The 20551-nt window shown below is 38.8% G+C and overlaps 1 protein-coding gene and 1 long non-coding RNA gene across 2 annotated transcripts; both read right to left on the bottom strand.

Moving 5' to 3' along the window:
- Positions 1 to 8084: 8084 nt before the first annotated feature.
- Positions 8085 to 15013, bottom strand: LOC122866122. Its single transcript, XR_006375611.1, has 3 exons — positions 14850 to 15013; positions 9308 to 9445; positions 8085 to 8265 (listed from the first exon to the last, which is right to left on the bottom strand). It is a non-coding gene; the product is annotated as an uncharacterized LOC122866122 (long non-coding RNA).
- A 963-nt stretch (positions 15014 to 15976) lies between these two features.
- Positions 15977 to 19690, bottom strand: tmem174 (transmembrane protein 174). Its single transcript, XM_044175351.1, has 2 exons — positions 18930 to 19690; positions 15977 to 17378 (listed from the first exon to the last, which is right to left on the bottom strand). The coding sequence occupies exons 1-2, from the start codon at positions 19568 to 19570 to the stop codon at positions 17264 to 17266; spliced, it is 756 nt and encodes a 251-aa protein (XP_044031286.1). The 5' UTR covers positions 19571 to 19690; the 3' UTR covers positions 15977 to 17263.
- Positions 19691 to 20551: the final 861 nt, after the last annotated feature.

Genomic DNA, 20551 nt, shown 5'->3' with positions numbered 1-20551 from the left:
GAGTTTGAGCCACACTGACAAATGTTTATGGTTGTCAAGTGGGAATGTGACTGGTGGATGACATATTAAAGATTCATGTTCCTTTTATTTGAAATCAGCTACTCAATCAAGCTGAATCAGTTCTAGCAAATTTCACATCAAATATTTCAGATGTGAAGCACAGATTAATGTTTTACACCTGTTTGCTTTCACCTTTAATGTCAAATGTCTTGAATAAAACTCTACTTAGTAAGATTTGCTGAAGAGAAAGAATTTAAGCTCAAGTGATCCTTGTCTCAAGACTGACAAATATCTCCCATCAGACTCCCAGGCTGCATCAGTTTCAACAGCACATGTCTGAAACTCTCAGAGGACGTTTCTTAAACAAATAAAGGCTCAGAGCAGCGTTAGAGAGAAGGAAAGCCTAAAAAACCTGTGCGTGCACTGAAAGTCAAGTGAGACTGTCCTCATTTGCTAAACCAAAAATATCCCAAGTTTAAAGACCAGCTCCACGGCTGATGGCTGGCGCTTGGTTCCCATGCTCCAGCATTGTGTCTCTTCCAGCTGCAGCCAGGGAAAATGGGGGAGGCACACTCATGGGTGGTCTGCCCCACATGGTCCCACACTCTGCGGTTTGCGCCCTACATCTGATAGCAGTGGCTCTCAGCTGGGGCGGCGCGCACAGCTCACATTCTCTGTGCCATTTTACTGCAACAATCTCGAGCTCCAGGAGGAGGCTGGAACTGTTTACCGTGCAATATCTTCATCAGAGCGGCACACTGCACAGCTGGCTTCCCATACACCAACACTAACACACCAAAGGATGTTGTAAAATTCTTCTATGAGTTTGAGAATTACTTTTACCATTAATCAGATAGATAATGGTTCTTCGTGATCATAACTTTTATCTTTTTATCCACTTACGCCTGCATGCTGCCTTTCAAATAATACTTCTAGTAATCGACACTTTTATCTACTTTTATCATGCTCAGTTAAGTGAGCATTAACTACTTGTGCTGCACCATAACCATTACTCTGTGCACATTTGGCTTAAAGAGACTCTCACATGCCCTTGCTATGGGGGTAAAATTGATCATTTCTCAGCCAGAAGGTTTTGCAATGTTCACACAAATCAAGCTGAAATTTGAATCGTGAACGCCATACAGTCTAGTTAATAAGTGAGGGGGCTGTTAGATCATTTATGTTGAAGTGGATTTATCCTCAAGCCCACAAATACCACATTTTATTGACTTTCATATGCTGGCAATCTGATCTGAAGTACAGGAGCACAATTAGCTTCATAATGACATTTTATGGAAATAATCGATATGGAGCAGAGATTTTGGTCAGTGCTTCAAGTGTGGTCTTCTGTGCACTACAAACAGTGAGACTATGGTTCTCAAAAAGTTCTCATGAGCAGAGAAGCCAACATGTTGCAATCATCTTTTAACCCAACCACATACATGTGAAGATGAATATCGCAATTTATTTTATTTTCTGTTATAGTAAATTGGGCTTATGATGTGAATAGCTGCATAGGTGACATTTTGTCTTCAGCAGTCAACATTACACATTGCCTGACTGAAACTCTGTATTATTGTAGGTCAGTTGGACCCATTTTACCTTTTGAGTTCTGCATAGTGAACTTGTGTACAGTTTGGATGCAATAATGTGTTGTAAATGGTGCTGATTTCATATAGTCTACAAACATGTTCCACTTTTATTGATATTTTATTGTGCTGCTTCTGTTGCTTCTAACTTCTTATTGGTGGGCTATATACCAGGTATAAATATGTCATTGATGAGTGTGGTGTGTAATGGGTTAAATCCAGGTCAACTTCCCAGCAAAGTAGGTGCCTAAAAATCCAGACTGACATTCTCTCATGGGAGAATATGATCTATAGCTATGGTAAAGGGGGTGATGCTCTGGAAAGGCAAAAAAAAATGTTGAGAAAATCCAGATGCAACTGTATTTTGGCCAAGTGTTTTCCCATTGAGTATGTGTAAAATGGATGGGTGGTTATAAATTCTTCTACTTCAGAAGCTGTTTTTCAAATGTTTTATCAATGTTCCCAATGTTTCTGGGCGACATGCTCAACAATGAGCTCCAGAAGATTCACCAGGCAAAAAGTGATATTCATTCTGTACTGCGACAGAGGAAGATGCTTCAGAGCCAAAAGTTGACATCGTTGATCAATGTAGTGAAGTTTCCAAGGAAGAGGATTGATAGGAAGACTGAACCCTCACCTCTTAAGTATCTGATGGAAACTGAATGATGCAATGAGTTTGTAGCAAGTCATGAGTCTTGTGATTGAGGCCTTGGACAGCTAAAGAGATGTTAAGCATTCAATGTAATACTATTTGTAACAAGAATGGATCCTGGGTCTACAATACTTCTAGCACTGAAACCCCTAATATCAAGTCAGCATTTCAGTTCTTCATATCACAACTAATAGTTAAAATTATACTGAAAATAACCAATGTGGATAGGATGTTTAACATTATGTTGTACAACAAGTTGTACCAATGTCAGGTAGAGTAGATCAGAGACCCAATAATAAAACAGCTTGACCCGTACAGAAGCATCAGCTGTTATTCTACAAATAAATCCAAGCAGGACCATCCAGAGTCCAATCATCCAATGGAAACAAGAGACATGTGTTGTCAAGCAACAAAACAGGGCTACATGTCTCCCCATGAGGACAGTGAAAGCATCACCACGTTAAATCTGCAGACAGCACGGATATTAATTCTTCTTTAAAATGAATCAAATAAAATCAAATGAGTGTTAAGTATTACCTTGAATTTAATTGTTCAGTAGAGTCTGGTACTGAAAGATTCATGTTTTTAATCTGGAACAAGAAAATAACAAGTTCGTAATAGTCTTACCAAAGTCTGTCACTGTTTTAAAGAGAATATACCTTGTACTTCAATTAGGCCCACAACATAAAGGATGTAATTATTGTATCATATAATACAAGTGTTAAAAACCTCAAAACGTGTCCTCACATACACCCCACATACACATATGCACATTGTCAATCAAATGCTAATACAATATGTCTAAATCTTAAACAGACTGAAATAAATCAATGGATTTTATTAATGGTTATCATGTTTGTAAACAGTAATTTCCTCTTTCTCCTACAGCTTCATCTCCTCTGTAACTTTGAACACATCACTACAAAGAAAACCATAATTAAAGGGACATGCTGAAAGGGCTTCTTAAATGATTAAATAATAAAGCAGCAGTGGAAGAAGGCCTCACACTTGCTGACAGCCTAATAAATATTTTCAGCCATGAAAGATGATGTTGGCATTGTAAGTGGCAGATTTACATGTAAACAATTCTGTTGGATTACATTCCATTGCCTCCACTTCAGTCAACTTGCAATACAATGCAATGCAATACAATATGGACTCCTAGACTCATTTTGTCATAGTAACATTTGTATATATTTGTTAAATATTGGTTCCAAAATGACACCTTGAAAAAATGTCACCTTTTCTTGCAAAATAAGCAATAACACAAAACTGAACAGAATCTTTTAAAAGGGCCGTGAGAAACTGACGTGTTTGGTTGACAATGTGTTCAAACTTAACAGTCTCTTCGACATCTGATAATGATCAACATTTTTTTTTTTTTTTTTCAAAAATTGGTATTCAGCATTTGGGAATATAACTATTCATTTCCTTGTGCAGTCTGGACACCATGAGAACTCTGAAGAGTATCAGTTTCCTTTGTGTTTTTCATGTCTTATCATACTTGAACTCTCAGCAGTGATTTTTACGACAGGCTGAAAGGTGAATTTTAAGATGTTGCAGCTGATGCAGCTTTTGGAAGGGAAAGTGGCAACTAGCTCCTCTTTCATCCTGAAAGATTTCCGCACTTATCACTTAAATCTGTCCACAGTCTTTAATTCACTGGCAAAAGCACAAAAGATCTTCACATGTGGGTTTAGAGTGTGTGGGTTTATAACATGATCAGAGTCTATCACAGTGTATGTTAACCTCATGAACTCTTGATTTTCCAGTCACATTTTCCCTTGGGTTACTTTAAATTTTGAAAAAAAAAAAAGTCACACTATAACAATATCACATGAGCAGCATATTCTGTGCCTGCTTATTCCAAAATCTCTCTCAAGCTGTACTCAGTCACAGCGGTGCTTTGAGCTAAATACTAAAGTCGGCATGTTACATGTAATATGCTTGCAATGACACTGTGAACATGCAAGTTTAACAGGTATAATGTTTATCATGAGTGTTACCATGCTAACATTTGCTAATTAGCACAAAACAAAAAGTACAGCTGAAGCTGATGGGAATGTCTGTTTTACAGGTATTTGGTAAGGGGATCACCAAAGTTTTTACAAAACATCCTGAGGGGAACGTGAATGTCTGTATCAAATTTCATGTCAATCTATCCAATAGCTGATGAGACATTTCACTTAAAAGCACAAATGTCAACATCACGGTGGCACTAAAGGTCAGAGAATCACGTTATTAGCATTAATTGTCTGGGAACCTTGAATATCTGTTTGACGTTTTGTTGCCAATCCATCTAGTAGTTGTTGAGATATTTCAGTATGGACTAAAGTGGTGGATCAACATGACATGAAGGATGGCCAAAAAGTGACAAAAACTAAACTCTAGAAAATGAATAAACCCACAAATTCACGTCTCTAACATCTTCTGTGTCAACGTGTGTGGAAGCATGCATCTTGTGCATGTTTGCATGTGTGCGCATGTATGTATGTGCGTGAGGTGGCTCGGGCAGACGTCAGTGTGCATACACACACATATGTGTTTATGTGTGTTTGTCAGAGAAAGCTTTGTTTCTGGGCGTGTGTGGGGCGGGCGTGTTTGATTTCAAAGCACAGCAAATGAAACCTAAAACACAGGAAAAGCTGACAAAACATACCGATCCCAGGTGGTTAATGGCCCGGGAGAAATGACCAGTTGACCAGCAGCATAGACGACCCCATTCTGATGTGCCCTCTCCTCTAGCTGACCCCCATCTGCTAGATATTACACCTAGAAACTCTTCTGTTTGTCCAACATATGTAACAGATGGGTGGTCTTGTGATAATACAGCACGGGTCCTGTCATGTCACTGAATGACACCTTTCCTTGTGTTCTTTTCCTCACCATCACAACAGTCTTAAAGCTGGGAGGTTACCAGTGTGGAAAGTATGATGTCAGGCAGGCGATGACAGCCTGCTCATTATTGCATGATGCCACTTTGATGCCAGTCGCTGGAAGGATCTTCTTTCAAACAACCACTGCGAGTCTTTAATCACCCCATCTTGCCCAAATGCCTCAGGAAGACACAAAAAGAAGAATATGTCTGATTCAGAAAGAAATCTGCGCTTAGCGAGCCGACGTGAGAAAGTTTCAGGTGTCAGGGGTGAGAGGTTGAAGGTCCCGGTAGTGTGGGTGGTTCTGATGAAGCCCTGTTAGCAGTTAATGAGGGCTGAACAGACACACTGATCACCCCTTGTAATTTGTGGGGGGCTAATCGCTGAATATTCCCTTTAACAAGAGAGATTACACAGAGAGCCTGAGACTGGACAATGGAGATTTGGCATGTAATGTCTCCACTATAGACTCTGAACACAAAAAAAGGGTGGATCAGGAGAGAGGAATTAGAGTAGGGGAAGGCAGGGGGGGGGGGGGGGATGTGACATCGGCCAAGAGGTACCACCTTTGGGACAATGTGGAGATGGGGAGGGGGTGGTGGGGTGAAAGAGGGGGTGGGGCAGGGAGACATAACAGCACAAAGCTCAGCATCACATGGGTCAGCTATGACCTTAGAGAATGACCATGTGTGCGGGGTATGATTGGCTGAAATTAGATATTTACTTTTGTTTCATGCTTTAAACCAGCTATGATCAATATTTTTCTATTACCAATGGATCACATGACTACTTGTATGTGAAAGAGGTTGTTCATATGGACAAACCCACAGCGAATCATCACCCAACTCTGCAGCCCTCAGCTCTACAGATTCGATGCCGTCCTTAACTCATTGTTTTTGTTTTTCAGCCCGCAACTTTACTGTTTTGGTTCATTCTCACAGCTCTCATCAGCATCGTTTTCAGCCACAGCAGGCAGAATGTTTTCAGCAAAAAAGCTCATATATTGTGCACTACCTGTCTAGCACCAAATGGCAGACAGACAAAGGGATGCTCCCTTTCTGTTGGATGTAAAAATAGGCAACTGTTTGCTAACATGTTCTGCATATCAATTTAATAAGGTGATAATGTCAGTGTTTTGTTTACAGCCTTTTTTGCTGCCCCCAAGTGGCCAAAGAAATCTGTTAATGCAGGTTTAAGATTATAATAAGAAGGTTTATCAGAATTCAAATACAGACTTTTTCATATTTTCGCAAAATAATCTGTTGCTTTGTAAGTGTTTATCAACCACTTGCTCCATGGAAGTCATTTTGGCTCTGTAAGGAAGACCCGAGGGGAGGACTGAGGTCTCAATTCATCAAGCACATGGAAAGCTCATAAGTCAATGAGGCAGAGTTCACTTTAGTGGTTTTCAGTGACATCAATGACTTTTACAGAGGTAAAATGATTCCACACAAAAAGAAGTATGCACTCTTACATGTGTGAATGTACCATATATACTTACCTCGGTGGTCCATATAATGTAATGTACATACATTTAGAGACTTTTATTATAATAGGACCAAATACGGTATGAGGTTTGACTTTGTCATGATTATCAGCTTTAGATTCAGCCGTTAAATCGCATATGAGCTCACTTCCATGCTGTCTTTCTTGTATTTCTGAGATAGAAATGTGCAATGCATCATGGGTGATTCTTTTCTTTTGGGTCTTAAAATTTTTATCCTGTTATCCTTCCACAAATTTCTGTGGTCCAAATTGGTGATTTTGAGCAAGCTATAATTAAATACTAATAAAATGTGCTACTGATGTTTTTGTTTTACACATACAGTATAAAGAATTTGGTCTCATGCAATGCATAAAAGGGGTACAAGGCTCATTGATTTGAAAATTTTATATGTAATTTTGCATACATTCACCATATTGAGATACATAGGCCTATATATCGATATCAGAAAATGTCGAAAGTATCATGATGATTTCAACCATATTGTGCAGTCTTATTGTTGATAGAGGCTGGTCACAGAAACGGGAAAAATGTGCAAGGATACTTTGCCCAGTGAGTAATTCCATTGAAATTAACTGATTTCAGTCTCAGTAATGAGCATTTCCAAGATAGTGAGGTACATGTGATAGAGGTCAGGCTAAAGGAGGTAAAGCCAGATGCCATATTGTTATGAATCACAGGAAAGTGAAATCCAAACCTACAACTGCTGTTTTTGAATTTGTATCCTTCTGTGTTATCTTCAGTGATCAGTTACTATAACTCATTTGTTGTCTCCTCTTTTGTTTTCTTCCTCCCTTGTGTCAGTCATATTTGAGACGTGTGGCTTTTTGTTTTGCCAAAACATCCTTTGGGTTTGGCATGCATGCCAAAACCAAAAGATGCATGCAACATGTTGTACAAGTCTGCGAAGACAGACAGGATTTTTTTTTTCCCTTTAGAAGCCTGCGAGGACCACCAAAGATGTCAGCTTCAAACTCAAACTAAAAATTAATTACAATCTTGAGGATGATCCAGTTCGTCTGACATCAACTGCATGTTTCTGTTCTTCTGTTCATGTTTGTGTGCAATTACTTTCAAGCACTATTTCACATATCTTCACATGCGCTAAAAAGAGCTTGAATCCCAAAGGCTCAGTGACGGTCATGGGAATCTGAAGCTGCACATCAAACATAAACTCGCAGTGGCAAACTGATGAGAATCCTTCGGCTCTGAACATGTACAGTATAATTTGTTAAGTTGTGGGCCGTGTCATTGGCACTTCAGAGGAAATGTTACTCTGTCTCGCGCACAGTTTCAGGATACAACGATGAAACATGGTGCCAGGAGGGAGAAGAGGGGGTACATGTACTGAAGACGTAAAGGTGAAGATCCTGTGCCTTGATTTAACAGCTGAAGTTTTTAAAGCCCAGTGCATATAAAAGCCTGCCATCAACACATATAATCTCTTAGCTGAGCCCATTGAAAGCTGGGTCCCAGGGGTTAATTCTCCCATCACTCCATGTTTGAATCAACTCCTGACTCACATTGAGATGAAAGCCACAGAGTCCCAGGACCGAGCCTGGAGTCCGAAGGCCCGCTGATTCTGGACGACTGGAGCGGATTATTGCATGTTCGTCTCGTCAGACCTCCATCGGGACAGGGAAACTGAAAAGAAAAACAATAATTAGAGATAATTGCTTGTGTCCAAACACGAGAGTTAAAGCCCTCCTCCCTCCCATCTCCTTTCGTAGTATGTGAGGTGGAATGAAAGGGACACCCCCCTGTTTTGACAGCTGGGCAGGCGAACATAATTTGTGACAGCTGAACTGAAACGTCTTTAACCGCAGGGACAGACACAGGGAGAGAAGGATTTGGGCTGAGAGAGAAATGTTGAGAGAGAAGGAAGATCAGAAGGAGAGGTCCTGCCCGAAAGAAAGGAAGATGTCAGAGAAGAAAAAGAGACACAGGAGAATAGGGGAGAAGTGATTGCCATGTAGAGGGGTGGGATTTCAGCAGAAAAGGATGAGGGAGGTTAAAAGGGGGAAAATTAGTCACACACCATAAACTTTGAAGAGAGGTACGAATTTCAAATAACCCACAAAAAAGACTGGACAAGAGACGACTTAACATCAAATGCATGCAAGTGGAAATGAGGAGAATATTTAAACAACAGAGCTCGGCTGAACATGGTGTCATGCCAGATTTGACACATTGGGTTAATTTGCTGCTCCCTGGAGGTGACCCTTGAACTTCGGGGACACGGGGTCGAACTGAACTCAAAGTGAGACAGCCAAAATCATGTTAGTCTGAGGAGCTGGGTCATAGGTCACCTCTGAGATTTTCCGTATATAGGCCAAAACAAGGACCATATGTGGACGGAAACACATTTGAAACAAAAATAAGTCACAATTTTCCATCCTCACTCTCTTCTTTCTTCTCCTCCTTCACCTCTCTTCCCACCTCGGACATCTAGACCCACCACAGACTTTCTGCCCTAATTCAATAAAGTCATGAATACCGCTGTAGCAGAAAATTGACATAATGTTGGCTGCATGCCCTTTAAATTGTCAGTGACAGAAGTTTTCCCAGAGGTGAAATATTAATACAAACACAGGATTTCTTTTCCAAAATACCCAGCTCCCAAATTCTCCCATGTTTACTTTTCTTCTTGCTCCTAATTTCTGTTAGTGTGAAATGTTAAACTTACTGTTGTATCCACTGACAGGCGAGGAATGGAAACCTGTGAGCTGGGAGAGAAATCCTTGTGGGGCATCGCTCAGCCATAAAAGTAAGTCCCTGTCCTTTCAGGTTCACTTCATATGGCCAAGAAAGATCCTTTCACCATCTGGGGAGTTTGAGTAAATCACTGATTAATCACCATTCAAGCTGTAAATAAACTGACCATTAATAATTTCTCACTGTTTGCTTTGTGTTACAGTTTCTTTCACTGCTGCATTAAATAGTAATGAGATATGTTTTCCCCCAAATATATTGAATGATATATATTCAGTAACACATTATTATATTAAAATACTCTCTGCAGTGTGTCGGGCTGCTGATGGAGCACAAAGGTGTCATTTCAGAATAGTTCACCATTATCCACTTGGTAATTAATGAGGCCAAGAGGCCAAAACATGAGCACAAGGTTCATGCAAGAATGAGGTTGTAAGGATTAACGCTGTTGGTTTTGTATATCGTCAGCAGGTTTAAAATTTAAAGTCACATTCCATCTGTTATGAAATCCCACTTTTATCTTTGGTTGAAAATATGGAAGATGATGAACTGAATTTGTAAAATGTCTCCCTTTTTCGGCTAATTATATTATTACCATCATCATTTAGGTTATGATGTTTATTACCCTATTTAAGCATTATATTATTCACTAATTTATTGCCCTGGGGGAAGTTCCCATGCTACAGCAACATAGGAACAGGCTAAGAGGTAATATAGAGGTATAGTAGAAATTGAAGAAATTAGAGAGATAACTTTTTTGAAGTATGCAATATATACATTTCTATAGTTTTGACTGTATATGTGAATTATGCAAATATTTGCACAAAAGAAGTCCAGCAGTACCACTCCGGCAGACACAATGTATGGACTATATATAATATAAGCATGGTTAGTATTGGTATGAATAATAACTACAATAAACATAATGATATACTAAAGTATATACTATTATATATATTACATGTGCAGTATATCTAATATACACACACTATACAGTAGGCTAATAGTACAACACTATGAAACAGAAATGGAAGACAATACATGATATAGCACATAATATAATAACATAAAATACAATACTAACAATGTGAAAAAATAGTTCCATTTGTTATTTGCAAATAAAAAAATCAGAAACTTCAAAGTCAAGTTACATTCTGATTGGTTGATTCAATCCCTGAAATATCACTCCAAGACATATTTTATACATATAAGATACAATTGCAAATGTAATAGTATCCTTGGGCAGAGGGACATATTTCATGATGCCCATCATGTCTCCAGATAAACAAAATTACAATTATGTACAAAAAAACAACAGACCACATTACACTGCATTTAGCTTTCAAATTTTAAATCATCTACACAGTTTGTGTTATTGACGCCACCAATCTGGCACCGGTCCCCGGTAAAATAGTGTTTTAGTGCCTTAGTGTCATCACTCAGTCTGATCTGAATAAAACTGTAAGTTTACTAATATCGCACCTTCAAGAGCAGAATGTCTCAAAGTGCTTCATAATTAAAAAATAATGCAACAGACATCGTAACAATCTTAAGAAGAGTTAAAACAAAATAGATAAATTGATAGAATGAATAGGCACGTCTAAAGTCCAAAGGGAGAGAGTTCCAAAGTTTAGGAGCCTCAAACTTGAAAGCATGATCTCCTTTAAATGGAACTTGTCTAACAGCCCAGTTTTTCCATTTGCTTTAGTTATTGTTGGTTTTTAACTATTTGCCTTGTGCACTTTGCGGCTTGGTTCAAAAAGTACTGTACCAGATTTTCTTGACACAAGAATCTTAACTCAAGGTCCACTTACTAGCTTTTTCTGGAGCTTTACTCCATAACAAATGAGCAAACTCCATCCACTGATGAATACTGTGAGATGTAACTGAAAAGCTCCAGAAAAAGCTAGTAAATGGACCTTGAGTTAAGATTGTTTTGTCAAAAGACTACTACTACTTACAATAAAGAACTTACTGTTGTTATTATAATATCATTATAACATCATAAAAAGACTTTGATATAGAAAAAACTGAATAGAAACTGAAACTGAAATGCGATGAATGATAATGAAATAGAACAAAAACAATTTACAAATTCCTCCGTGGCACTTGTTTTTCATGTTCAGTTACAGACCATTGTTCAGTTCATTGTGTGATACAGAAAACTTTCACTGCATTTGTCAATGAAATCTACTATATAATATCCCACATTTACAGCCTCATACTCGTTAAAGTAATATACAATTCCCATAAGTACCAAAGCCATTTATCATATACAAAATGAAATACTGCTCATAAATGTAATCCACTCAGAACTCTTTTTCCACATGACATGTCCTCCTGCGGTGTGACAAAGCGCTGACCCTTACAGAAGACACATGTAATTGCACTCAGAATACAGTTAAATCCACTGCGGTTGCCCTCATAACACATATATGGTTATTTCCAATAATGCAGCAGATGAAGCTGAACCTTGCTGTGCTCTCGCTGAATGAGCTGAACACCTGCTCTCTGAGGTGAGCCAGAGCGGGAGTTTGGCTGTAAAAGTTATTAGGTGGGGGGTGGGGGTGGGGGTGACTTTATCATGGCTACATACAGCCGTTGGCTTACAGTCAATAAAAAAAGAAAAATGACTTGATTGTCGCTGATAGTTTTGCCACATTAGCTCTGGAAAACAGAGCAGTCATCTCAGCTTCTATCTCAAAAAGTGTGTGAGTGTGAGCATGTGAGAGAGTGTGTGTGTTTCCAGGCAGGTTAACAGGTATTTGGATATGTCAGTGTGTCTCCAAGTGACTGTATGTACCTGAAAGTTTGTCTGTGCATATGGTGTGTGTTAAAGAGAAGTGGAATTGTGTTTTTCCGTGTGTGTGTGTGTGTGTTTGTGTGTAGCCCAGCTCCATACGAGGATGAGTATGTAAATGGGTTATTATGTTGAGAAGGTCTGCAAATCATTTCCTGTGGGCTGACTATTTATCAGATCCCCTTGAGGTTTAGACGCTCCTCTCACAAACTTGTCTGCTTGTGTGTGTGGTTGTGTGCGTGTATGTACGTGTGTTTGTGTGTGTGAGGAAAATAGAAGATGAGAGACAAAAAAAAAACCAACCAAGATTAAATAAGTTTGTTTTCCCTGCATTTTAAGGATTTTAAAAACCTGATAATTTGCATTTTTCACCACCTTCACCACCAGAAGAAGCTCAAGAAAAAGTGTGAGGACTTTAATCTGAAAGTGACAAACCAGTCGAATCAATTTCAGAGTATCAAGACAGTGGAAAACACTAAATGCATGTGTGCAGTGTGAGTCTCTGGGTGCATGTGAGTTCACTGCACGTGCGACCAGAAAACTCTTTCTACCTTTCATGCACAGAGACAGACCTGCTCGCTGGGTGGCGACACTGCTGGCGAGCGAACTGAAAACTGCAAACGACAAAAGCTGGAACAACAGGAAGATAATTCAGATTTGATTGGTTTCACGTGTTCTTCATAAACAACAAAGTTTTCCTGTGCCTCCAGCGTGTTTTCCTGCAAACATGGAATCCATTTGTCCCCCGTCTTCATGCCCTGTAGTTGCAACAGGCTCTTACGTAGCAACACACACACACAGTGAAATGAAAGCAGGCACACAGAGTGAGCCCACCACTGTGGCACTAGGAGCTTTTGATATACAGTCAGGAACTTATTTTGAAAACATCCACTTTCAGCTTCTAAAAATAATCACGAGGGACACGGAGACGAAAATGTGAATGAGGCTCGCCAGATCTGCCTCTCCCGTCAAAACAACGAGAAATGTCCTGACAGAAGCTTGTGTCCTTTAATGTCATTTTAGTGAAAAGTTTTCCTCAGATACAGCCAAGGACATTTAAAGGGTCAGTCTGCTCAAATACAGACCCTACCTCTGGTGTCAAGCCAGTGATATCTGTCTGAGATTACTATACAATGGACGTAAATGGAGCTTTGTTTGTGATGCTCACATTAATGAAAAAATACATTTAACTGCAACATTTTTTTTTCCAGATAGCGTCTCTGTTACTCTGGATAATCAACACAGACATTTCCTTGAAGCAGTGGGTCAGACTTTTCTCCAATATTTGCCTGTTTTTGTAAAAACTGTACAGTTTCACCTCTTTAGGCCTCTAAAAATTAATCAAATTAAACAATCTGAAACTAGACAATCACTCTTTGACAGAACTGCTCACAACATATATTCATGCAACCTGTAGGAAGAGGTTACAATTGCTCAAAAACCGGTTGGGAACCACTGCCTGAGTGAGTAGAGGTAAGTAAGAACATGTATTTTTGTAATATGGGTAAACCAACCATTTAATTGAAGCTCCGTTGCAATAAAAAATGTCTGCACACAGATAAAAACCCCCAAAAATACATTTGGTCATTGCTTACTGCTGATAATTTGCTTAAAAAGTCAGTGGGTTCATTAGCAATTAAGAAATAAGAAAGTCCTTAACGAAAAGAAGCCTGCTAGTGGACCAGTCATTAGAAACCAATGCTGTGCAGCCAAACATTGTTCAAACTTTACTTTAAATTCTAGCTGAGAAAGTTTCCAAAGATAGCAAACAGCCTTGATTTTAGCCATAAGGTGGAACAAAAGGGGGGAATTGTATGTTCATAGGTTAAAGTAATACTTCTGTGTATGTTAATTGAAAGTTTGAACAATTGCTGAAAAAAAACTGACTCTAAACTTTTTTGAAATACTTTTTTTCTGCACTGTCAGACATATGAGTTGTAGGATTTTGTCAGTCAAAACAAAGCTTGCTGAGTGCAGTGTTATAACAGAATATCCTCACACAATGAGCTCAAGTTACAGTCTAAACACCAACTTCTGCTGTTTGTGAGTTTCAGAGCCTGCACCATATGGGAGTATGGTGTAGTAACAATGCAAACACAATTGCTGGTCCACTCATTGCCAGCATGCAGACCTGAGGTCAGTGCTAATTACTCTAGTCTAATCATTTCCAGGGTTTATCTGACCCTTTGGTATTTTTGATTTCAAAAGGAAAATGCCATCTCAGATGTATCCAAATCCGTCCACAAATGTTTAGCTGGGAGCACATGTGGTTTAGTGAGAGGGCCTCCAGCTCAGGCCTCCTGCACAATCAAACCACTTTAGTGGCCGCACAATACACGCTCATCCTGGAAAACACGTGAGTAAGAGTTGGTCCAGTCCAGCAGGGATGAATAAGTAAAGAAAAACACCTGTTGCCTTCAGAGAGAGCTTTAATGTTATTAACTAAACTCATGAGCTCTGTCCGTTTTTAATTTGCAGAGTTAATTTATCCAGCTCTTTATAGAAATCATCATGCACTAGAACATATTGTAAGCTGCCAAATCATTTCAACAATCGCAGTTTTTTTGTACATAATTGTAAATAATTGAGTGTTGTTGCTGTTTTTCTTTAAAGGATCTCCAGCTGGAAATAATAAAATGGCTTCCCTTATTATTAACCACAAAATTGCTGATAATAACAATCTATTCATAACCTCAAAACTCATATCAGGACTCACGTTCTCGTGGGATTTTGTGGGCGAATATTTCCATTTTTTCCCCTCTCTTTTATTTGGGAGTTGTTATCGTTCAGCATGTTCCGTAATACTTTCATAAATCGTCTCCAATGCTCCAAAATGGTGAAATAATGGGCCTTGTCGGCCACCCGCATTTTACTGTGCTGTAAAAATAATGCAAGTCATATTGCGCTGCGGTTTCTAATCTGCACAGGCAAACGGCACAAGTTTGAAGGAGGTCCTGAGATGTTTTCTAAATTGCTATGAATTTTCAATTTTCGACGTATTGGAAAGTTGTTTGGAGTGCTCGTGCTTTCTGGAGCGAAGCCGACAGATACTTTAGGGGGATTTTAGCAAGTGTTATTAATGGGAAAAAAATAGATTTTTAGTTATCGAGTCAATATTTACCGAGCTGAGTACAGACATGTTACCTCTCCTCCAAACAAAAAGTAGATTAACTCGGTTAAAACTGTTTTTCCTGGTGCTGAGATTCAGTTTGTGATTCGTGAAGCACCAATAATAACACAGAACACACCAACAAGCTCATTATACAAAATATAGTCCCACATGTCAAAGATATATTTGCTTCTACTGTTAATATTTTATTTTAATTCTACATTTCTATGATTCTGAGAGCAGAATTGTCAAAGGAACTGGCCAGCAAGGTATCTCTAGAAAAAGTTTTAAATAAATAAAGTTTAAATAAAGTTTTTTTTTCCAAAAGCTCCTACATCTATCACAATTAAATTACTGAATTATTTAATTGAATATAATAATAATAATAATAATAATAATAATAATAATAATAATAATAATGATAAGAAGAAGAAGAACTCATCGACAAATGTATTAATATATAGCGAGTGGTTGTTGTTTTTATATTAGGTATGTTGACTGTTGATCGACATGATATGGTTTTTAACACCAGCTGTAGGGAATGTATGTAATGCTGCATACATACGTGATTTTGTGCTTCATCTTTACAGACATTATTTATTCATTCATTTATTATTATTATTATTGTTTTTATTTCATTTACGCGTCCAATTAAGATGATCATCCACAGACCGGTACGGGGTAAAGGAGTACGAAACGAAGACAGCAATTAGTTAATTAATTATTAACAAAGATTGTTTTTGCAAGGCGAGTTTATTTATATGGCACCTTTCAACAACAAGACAATTCAAAGTGCTGTACTGTGAGACATGAAAAAGGCAAAGGACACATAGAAATAAGGATATTTAACAGAAGTAAACAAAAACAGAAGATAAAAATAAGCTAAAGTATGAACAGTCCCAAATGTAATCTAATAAATGACAGTGATGAACAGAAAAGCTGCAAGCCTCGATTTAAAAGAGCAAATATTGTTTAATTTATTGCCAACTCGAAATGTTTTGTTGTTGTTGTTGTTGTTATACTGATTATACTGTAGGCTTCCCTAATCTTGGTAAGGTGAGTGAAGGTGTATTGATTTCCTCAGTGTTTCTGCCCCCATGTGGTGCAGTGACACTTGTGTTTATCCTGCAAACACAACTGAGAGTGAACTCCTCAGTAAACTCTTACATTTAGTTGAATGATCCTGCAGGAAAATGGGAAATAAACAGGACACTTCAGCTTAATCGGAGTGGACTGCTGGCCCAAGGTCTATTACCTATTATTAGTAGTAGTTGTAGTTGTAGTTGTAGTAGTATAGTATGTTCATTGCTATTCTAAACTCTAGACATTTTGACAGAGATTTGCTCATGTTGAGGTGATCATACTTTGACTTTCATGGCCTCTTTAAACACCACACACAAATATGAGACATGCTGCCAACATGTGAACAATTACAACTAAATTTAATTAAATGACCATTATGACTTTTTGCTCTTTTGATGTTAATTTTCTCCCAGCATAAAAACATTTTTTTTTAAAGTATCTCTGATAAATTGTCCCCATGTTTGTTTCAGGCAATAGTGGCTGTCTTCATTTCCTCTGCCAACATTTAATGAGCATGTACAGTGGTTTGTGCAGCTATTGAGAGGCAACAAGCACTGGATAAATGTGTGTTTTTTTATGCTGAATGTAAATTTAGTATCTCTAAGTTTCCAAAACCTTAGAGCCCTCAGATAGAGCTGAGTTTTCCCATAAATCTCCATTTTAATGAGGTTTTCTTCCAGGGAGCCTCATCTTAGTGGATTTTATGACTTCATACATAATTATTGTGGTAACTCTACATGATAACAGCTGTGAGAGAAAAGTGAAACCTAAAATACTCTTGTTTTGCTGTGGAATAAAATACCAGGGATATTGAAGTTTTGTTTTGCAGGACATCTTGTCAAATCACTTTGACGTATCATCCTTGAATGTGTTAACAAGAAAGAGGAAGAGTGTCATCTAAGAAAGACATGACATTCAGGAGAAGTTTCGGGTGGCGTTTATGTCAGATTGTGTTTGTTAAAGGAAGGGTAGATGTCTTCGTATGCAGGTGGACGTGAACAGGTAGAGCCGCTCTCGTCACAACTTCCTCTTTCATCCTCTGTCTTCTCAATCCTACAAGAAACCAACAAACATATCTCAGGCAGGCTGGATTTGAGAGAAGAGCTGGCCTATATCCAAATGTTTACAGGCCCAATTGGTTATGCTTAAAGCAAATGTTAGGAAGCCGATTGCCCTTTAAAAGAAAACACTGAGGTTGAGCAATTTCTCCCTTGATCATTCCTCTATTTGGCATTAACCAGTGGAAACATACTGAAACAGGTCAGAAGTTGTGACAACATAAGTGAGAGCTGGTGAGCAGAGCATGTGTTCATATGATCAGGGCAGCAGTTTATAGTTATCCTAGGTTAACTGTATTATTCCTGCTGTCTGTTTTTATTAAAGTGAATTACTTTCCTGGAAACCTGCTGGGAGTAATTGTCTAAAAACAATAAAAGAAAGTGAAAACTTGTAACTTTCCACTAATGGAACGCGGCTTTATGTTTAGCAGGACGTCTGTCCAAGGATATATTTGATTGGATTTCAAATAAATAGGATCCTGCAATTAGTGGAAAGAAACTTTTTTTTATGACAACACATAATGTTATGGTTCCCTCAGCACTTGGTTTAGGAACAGGTGGGAAAATATGATGGACTAGAAATTCACGCCACAATTAGCTTTTCCTTTACAGAGCACATACATACTCTTTTTATATTAAACAGAGTACAGTCTATACCTGCGCTATAGGAAAAGTGCAATGAAAGAACTTTTATTATGAATTGGCGCTATATAAATAAAACTGAATTACATTGAATTGAAATTTCTTTGATATGACGTTATACCGTTGATTCTGCACAGTGCATGCCACATTTTGATGATACAACTGAGCTAGAAAGACTGCAGTGAATGTCAGCAGAGCAAAGGGTGATTAAATGAGTAGATGGGGAGCTATTTTGGTCTTAACTGTCCCCATTTCATTGACACAAGGCTTATTTTATTTTATGAATGTTAAGCTGATTACCTCTTCTCAAAAATTTCCCTTCTTAACTAAAAAATCTGTTTCATTTTCTTACTTTTTCAGAGTGACAATAATCAGAATTTATGTGACACATTGCTCAAAGTACAGTAATTTACGTGAATCAATACCAGTGTGTTGACTATTATAGAGAGATGAATTGCACCATAATTGGCTGAGAGAGCACTGACGGCCAAAAACACTTTGGGCCAAGTGGAAAGTGATCTTGTGGTTAATAAGAAATGAACTCTGGCACGCTGTGTATGTTTTAATGAGCACTGTGAGAAGCTGTGAGTTTTTAACACACTCAAATCTAACTTAAATTAACTCTCTACCTCTGCTGCTTAGATTTGCTTTAGTATCAGCATGCTGGGTAAAAAGCAAAACTCAGCCTCACTGGGATCCATTGCCTGTGGATGATCTTTGTTTTTGTTTTGTTTGTTTTTTTAAAAGGTGATGCATAAACCTGCCTATAAAACCACACATTCATCATACCAGCATGTTTAAGTAATGGAAAACCCCAGCAGGAATAAAACATTGTTTCTTAAAGGTTTGTGCTTCCTCAAAAGTTGGAGCAATGTCTGTCATGTAAGCACTGTTCCTTCCCTACCTGCTTCTTCTGCGGTCTGTTTCTTTGCTGTGAGCGGAGCTGTCTTCTTCTGCAATGAAAGCTGCGTTATCCACACAGTGCACAGTGTCATGTGGAGGATGGGCTGTAAGGATGCCATTCAAAGACCTGCCAGGCTGGAATTCAATAGCCTGGCATACTTCCTGGGTCATAAAATCATACACAGGTGGAATACATGCCATTGTTGTGGCACCTTGTAACATGACTGGTTGATTTATGCCGCTTAATGTATGTCCCGCTGAGGTTTGCTCCATCACTGGCATTACAAGCACTTCTTCATTCCACTGTCTGCAGGGCCAGCAGGAGATGATCCCAAACTTGCAGACACTGGTAAACATGAAAGCGCCTCCAACAGAGATCAGGATGGGGCCCAGCAGTTGGGTCCACTCAAAGTTGGGGTTGGCTGGGTAGTGTTGCCAGCCCATGGTGGTGAAAGTGACACCCACAAGGGCTAGGAACACTCCAGAGAACAGCAAGGTGGCTCCAGTCTTAGCGTCATCCAGCAAACTGTCTGACTGACATGGGCGTGGAGCAGGTGTAACCATCGGTTCAGGTGGCCCACTGAGGACTGCTGTAGGATTTCTAGCACTGTTGGTCTCCATTACAGGCCTATGCACCATCATGTTAGTCCAGAAACTATGGGGTCCTTGTTGGTCCACGGGTCCCCTGGCTGTCACATGTGTGTAGACACTCAAAATGAGCCCCGCTCCCTCTCACAGTGAACACCAAGTCAAACTGAAGGAACACTAAGTAACTCTAAATTTGTTTATCAGCCAAGAGGAAAAGTTATAGGTTAACCTGCACTTGAATTCTGTTGGTCATAAGAACATGGTGTACCAGTATCAGTCACAATGTTCAAATGGCAACTTTTTCAACATATGTGAATAACAAGATTACTATTGAATAATGGCTGTATGTAAATAGTGCTGGGTTAGTGAATTAGTGCAGATTATGTCAGAAAAGTCTGTTTGGACAAATTATGAAACAATTTTAATGCAATAAACATACTCATAAATATAAGCATGCAGTCAAATGATCAAACTCTTTTTACAAAAAACCCTATATGGTTGTTCCCATCCAGACACATTTTAAAGTATGTAAAAATACTCCTCTATGATTAATATTTTGTTTAACATGGTTATCCCACGTCTACTCTTTCTCCCTCATTGAGAAATTTTGGATCTCTGAATGCTCACCCACTACCGCTGCGGTTAGGTTGACTGGTGCCGGTAAGAGCATGGACGTGGGTGAGATACATACATCCATGGTGAGAGGGCGGTGCACGATGCGTCAAGACAGCTAAAGTTAGAGGAAACATTGGAGAGATTCAGCCATACATGTATGGTAAGTGTAGTTAGCATCTTTCATTTGTTTATGTTGTTTGCTAGCTTGTTAGCTTGTAACTGGCACTGGCTGACACAGCGTAGTGGTTGTGAAACATACAATAATATCTGCTACGATGCTACAGCTCCAGGATCCGGTTTACATCCAAAAACTGCACACTCTACCATGTTTGCTGTCAAAACTTTCACTATGCTAACTTATTGTAAACTTTCGCTCTCTGTACTGACAAGACTGCTCTGCGCTGGAGGTTTCAGGTTTCT

Source organism: Siniperca chuatsi, linkage group LG18, assembly GCF_020085105.1.
Source record: "Siniperca chuatsi isolate FFG_IHB_CAS linkage group LG18, ASM2008510v1, whole genome shotgun sequence".
NCBI classification, from domain to species: domain Eukaryota; kingdom Metazoa; phylum Chordata; class Actinopteri; order Centrarchiformes; family Sinipercidae; genus Siniperca; species Siniperca chuatsi.
Note: the sequence above shows the minus strand (reverse complement) of the source record. Positions and strands in the feature narration are given on the sequence as shown.

Coding starts and splice junctions, on each gene's coding strand:
- tmem174 (XM_044175351.1), bottom strand. CDS start 19,570: ATGATGGTGCATAGGCCTGTAATGGAGACCAACAGTGCTAGAAATCCT. Junction 17,379..18,929: donor ACAGACCGCAGAAGAAGCAG/GTAGGGAAGGAA, acceptor GGTTTCTTGTAG/GATTGAGAAGACAGAGGATG.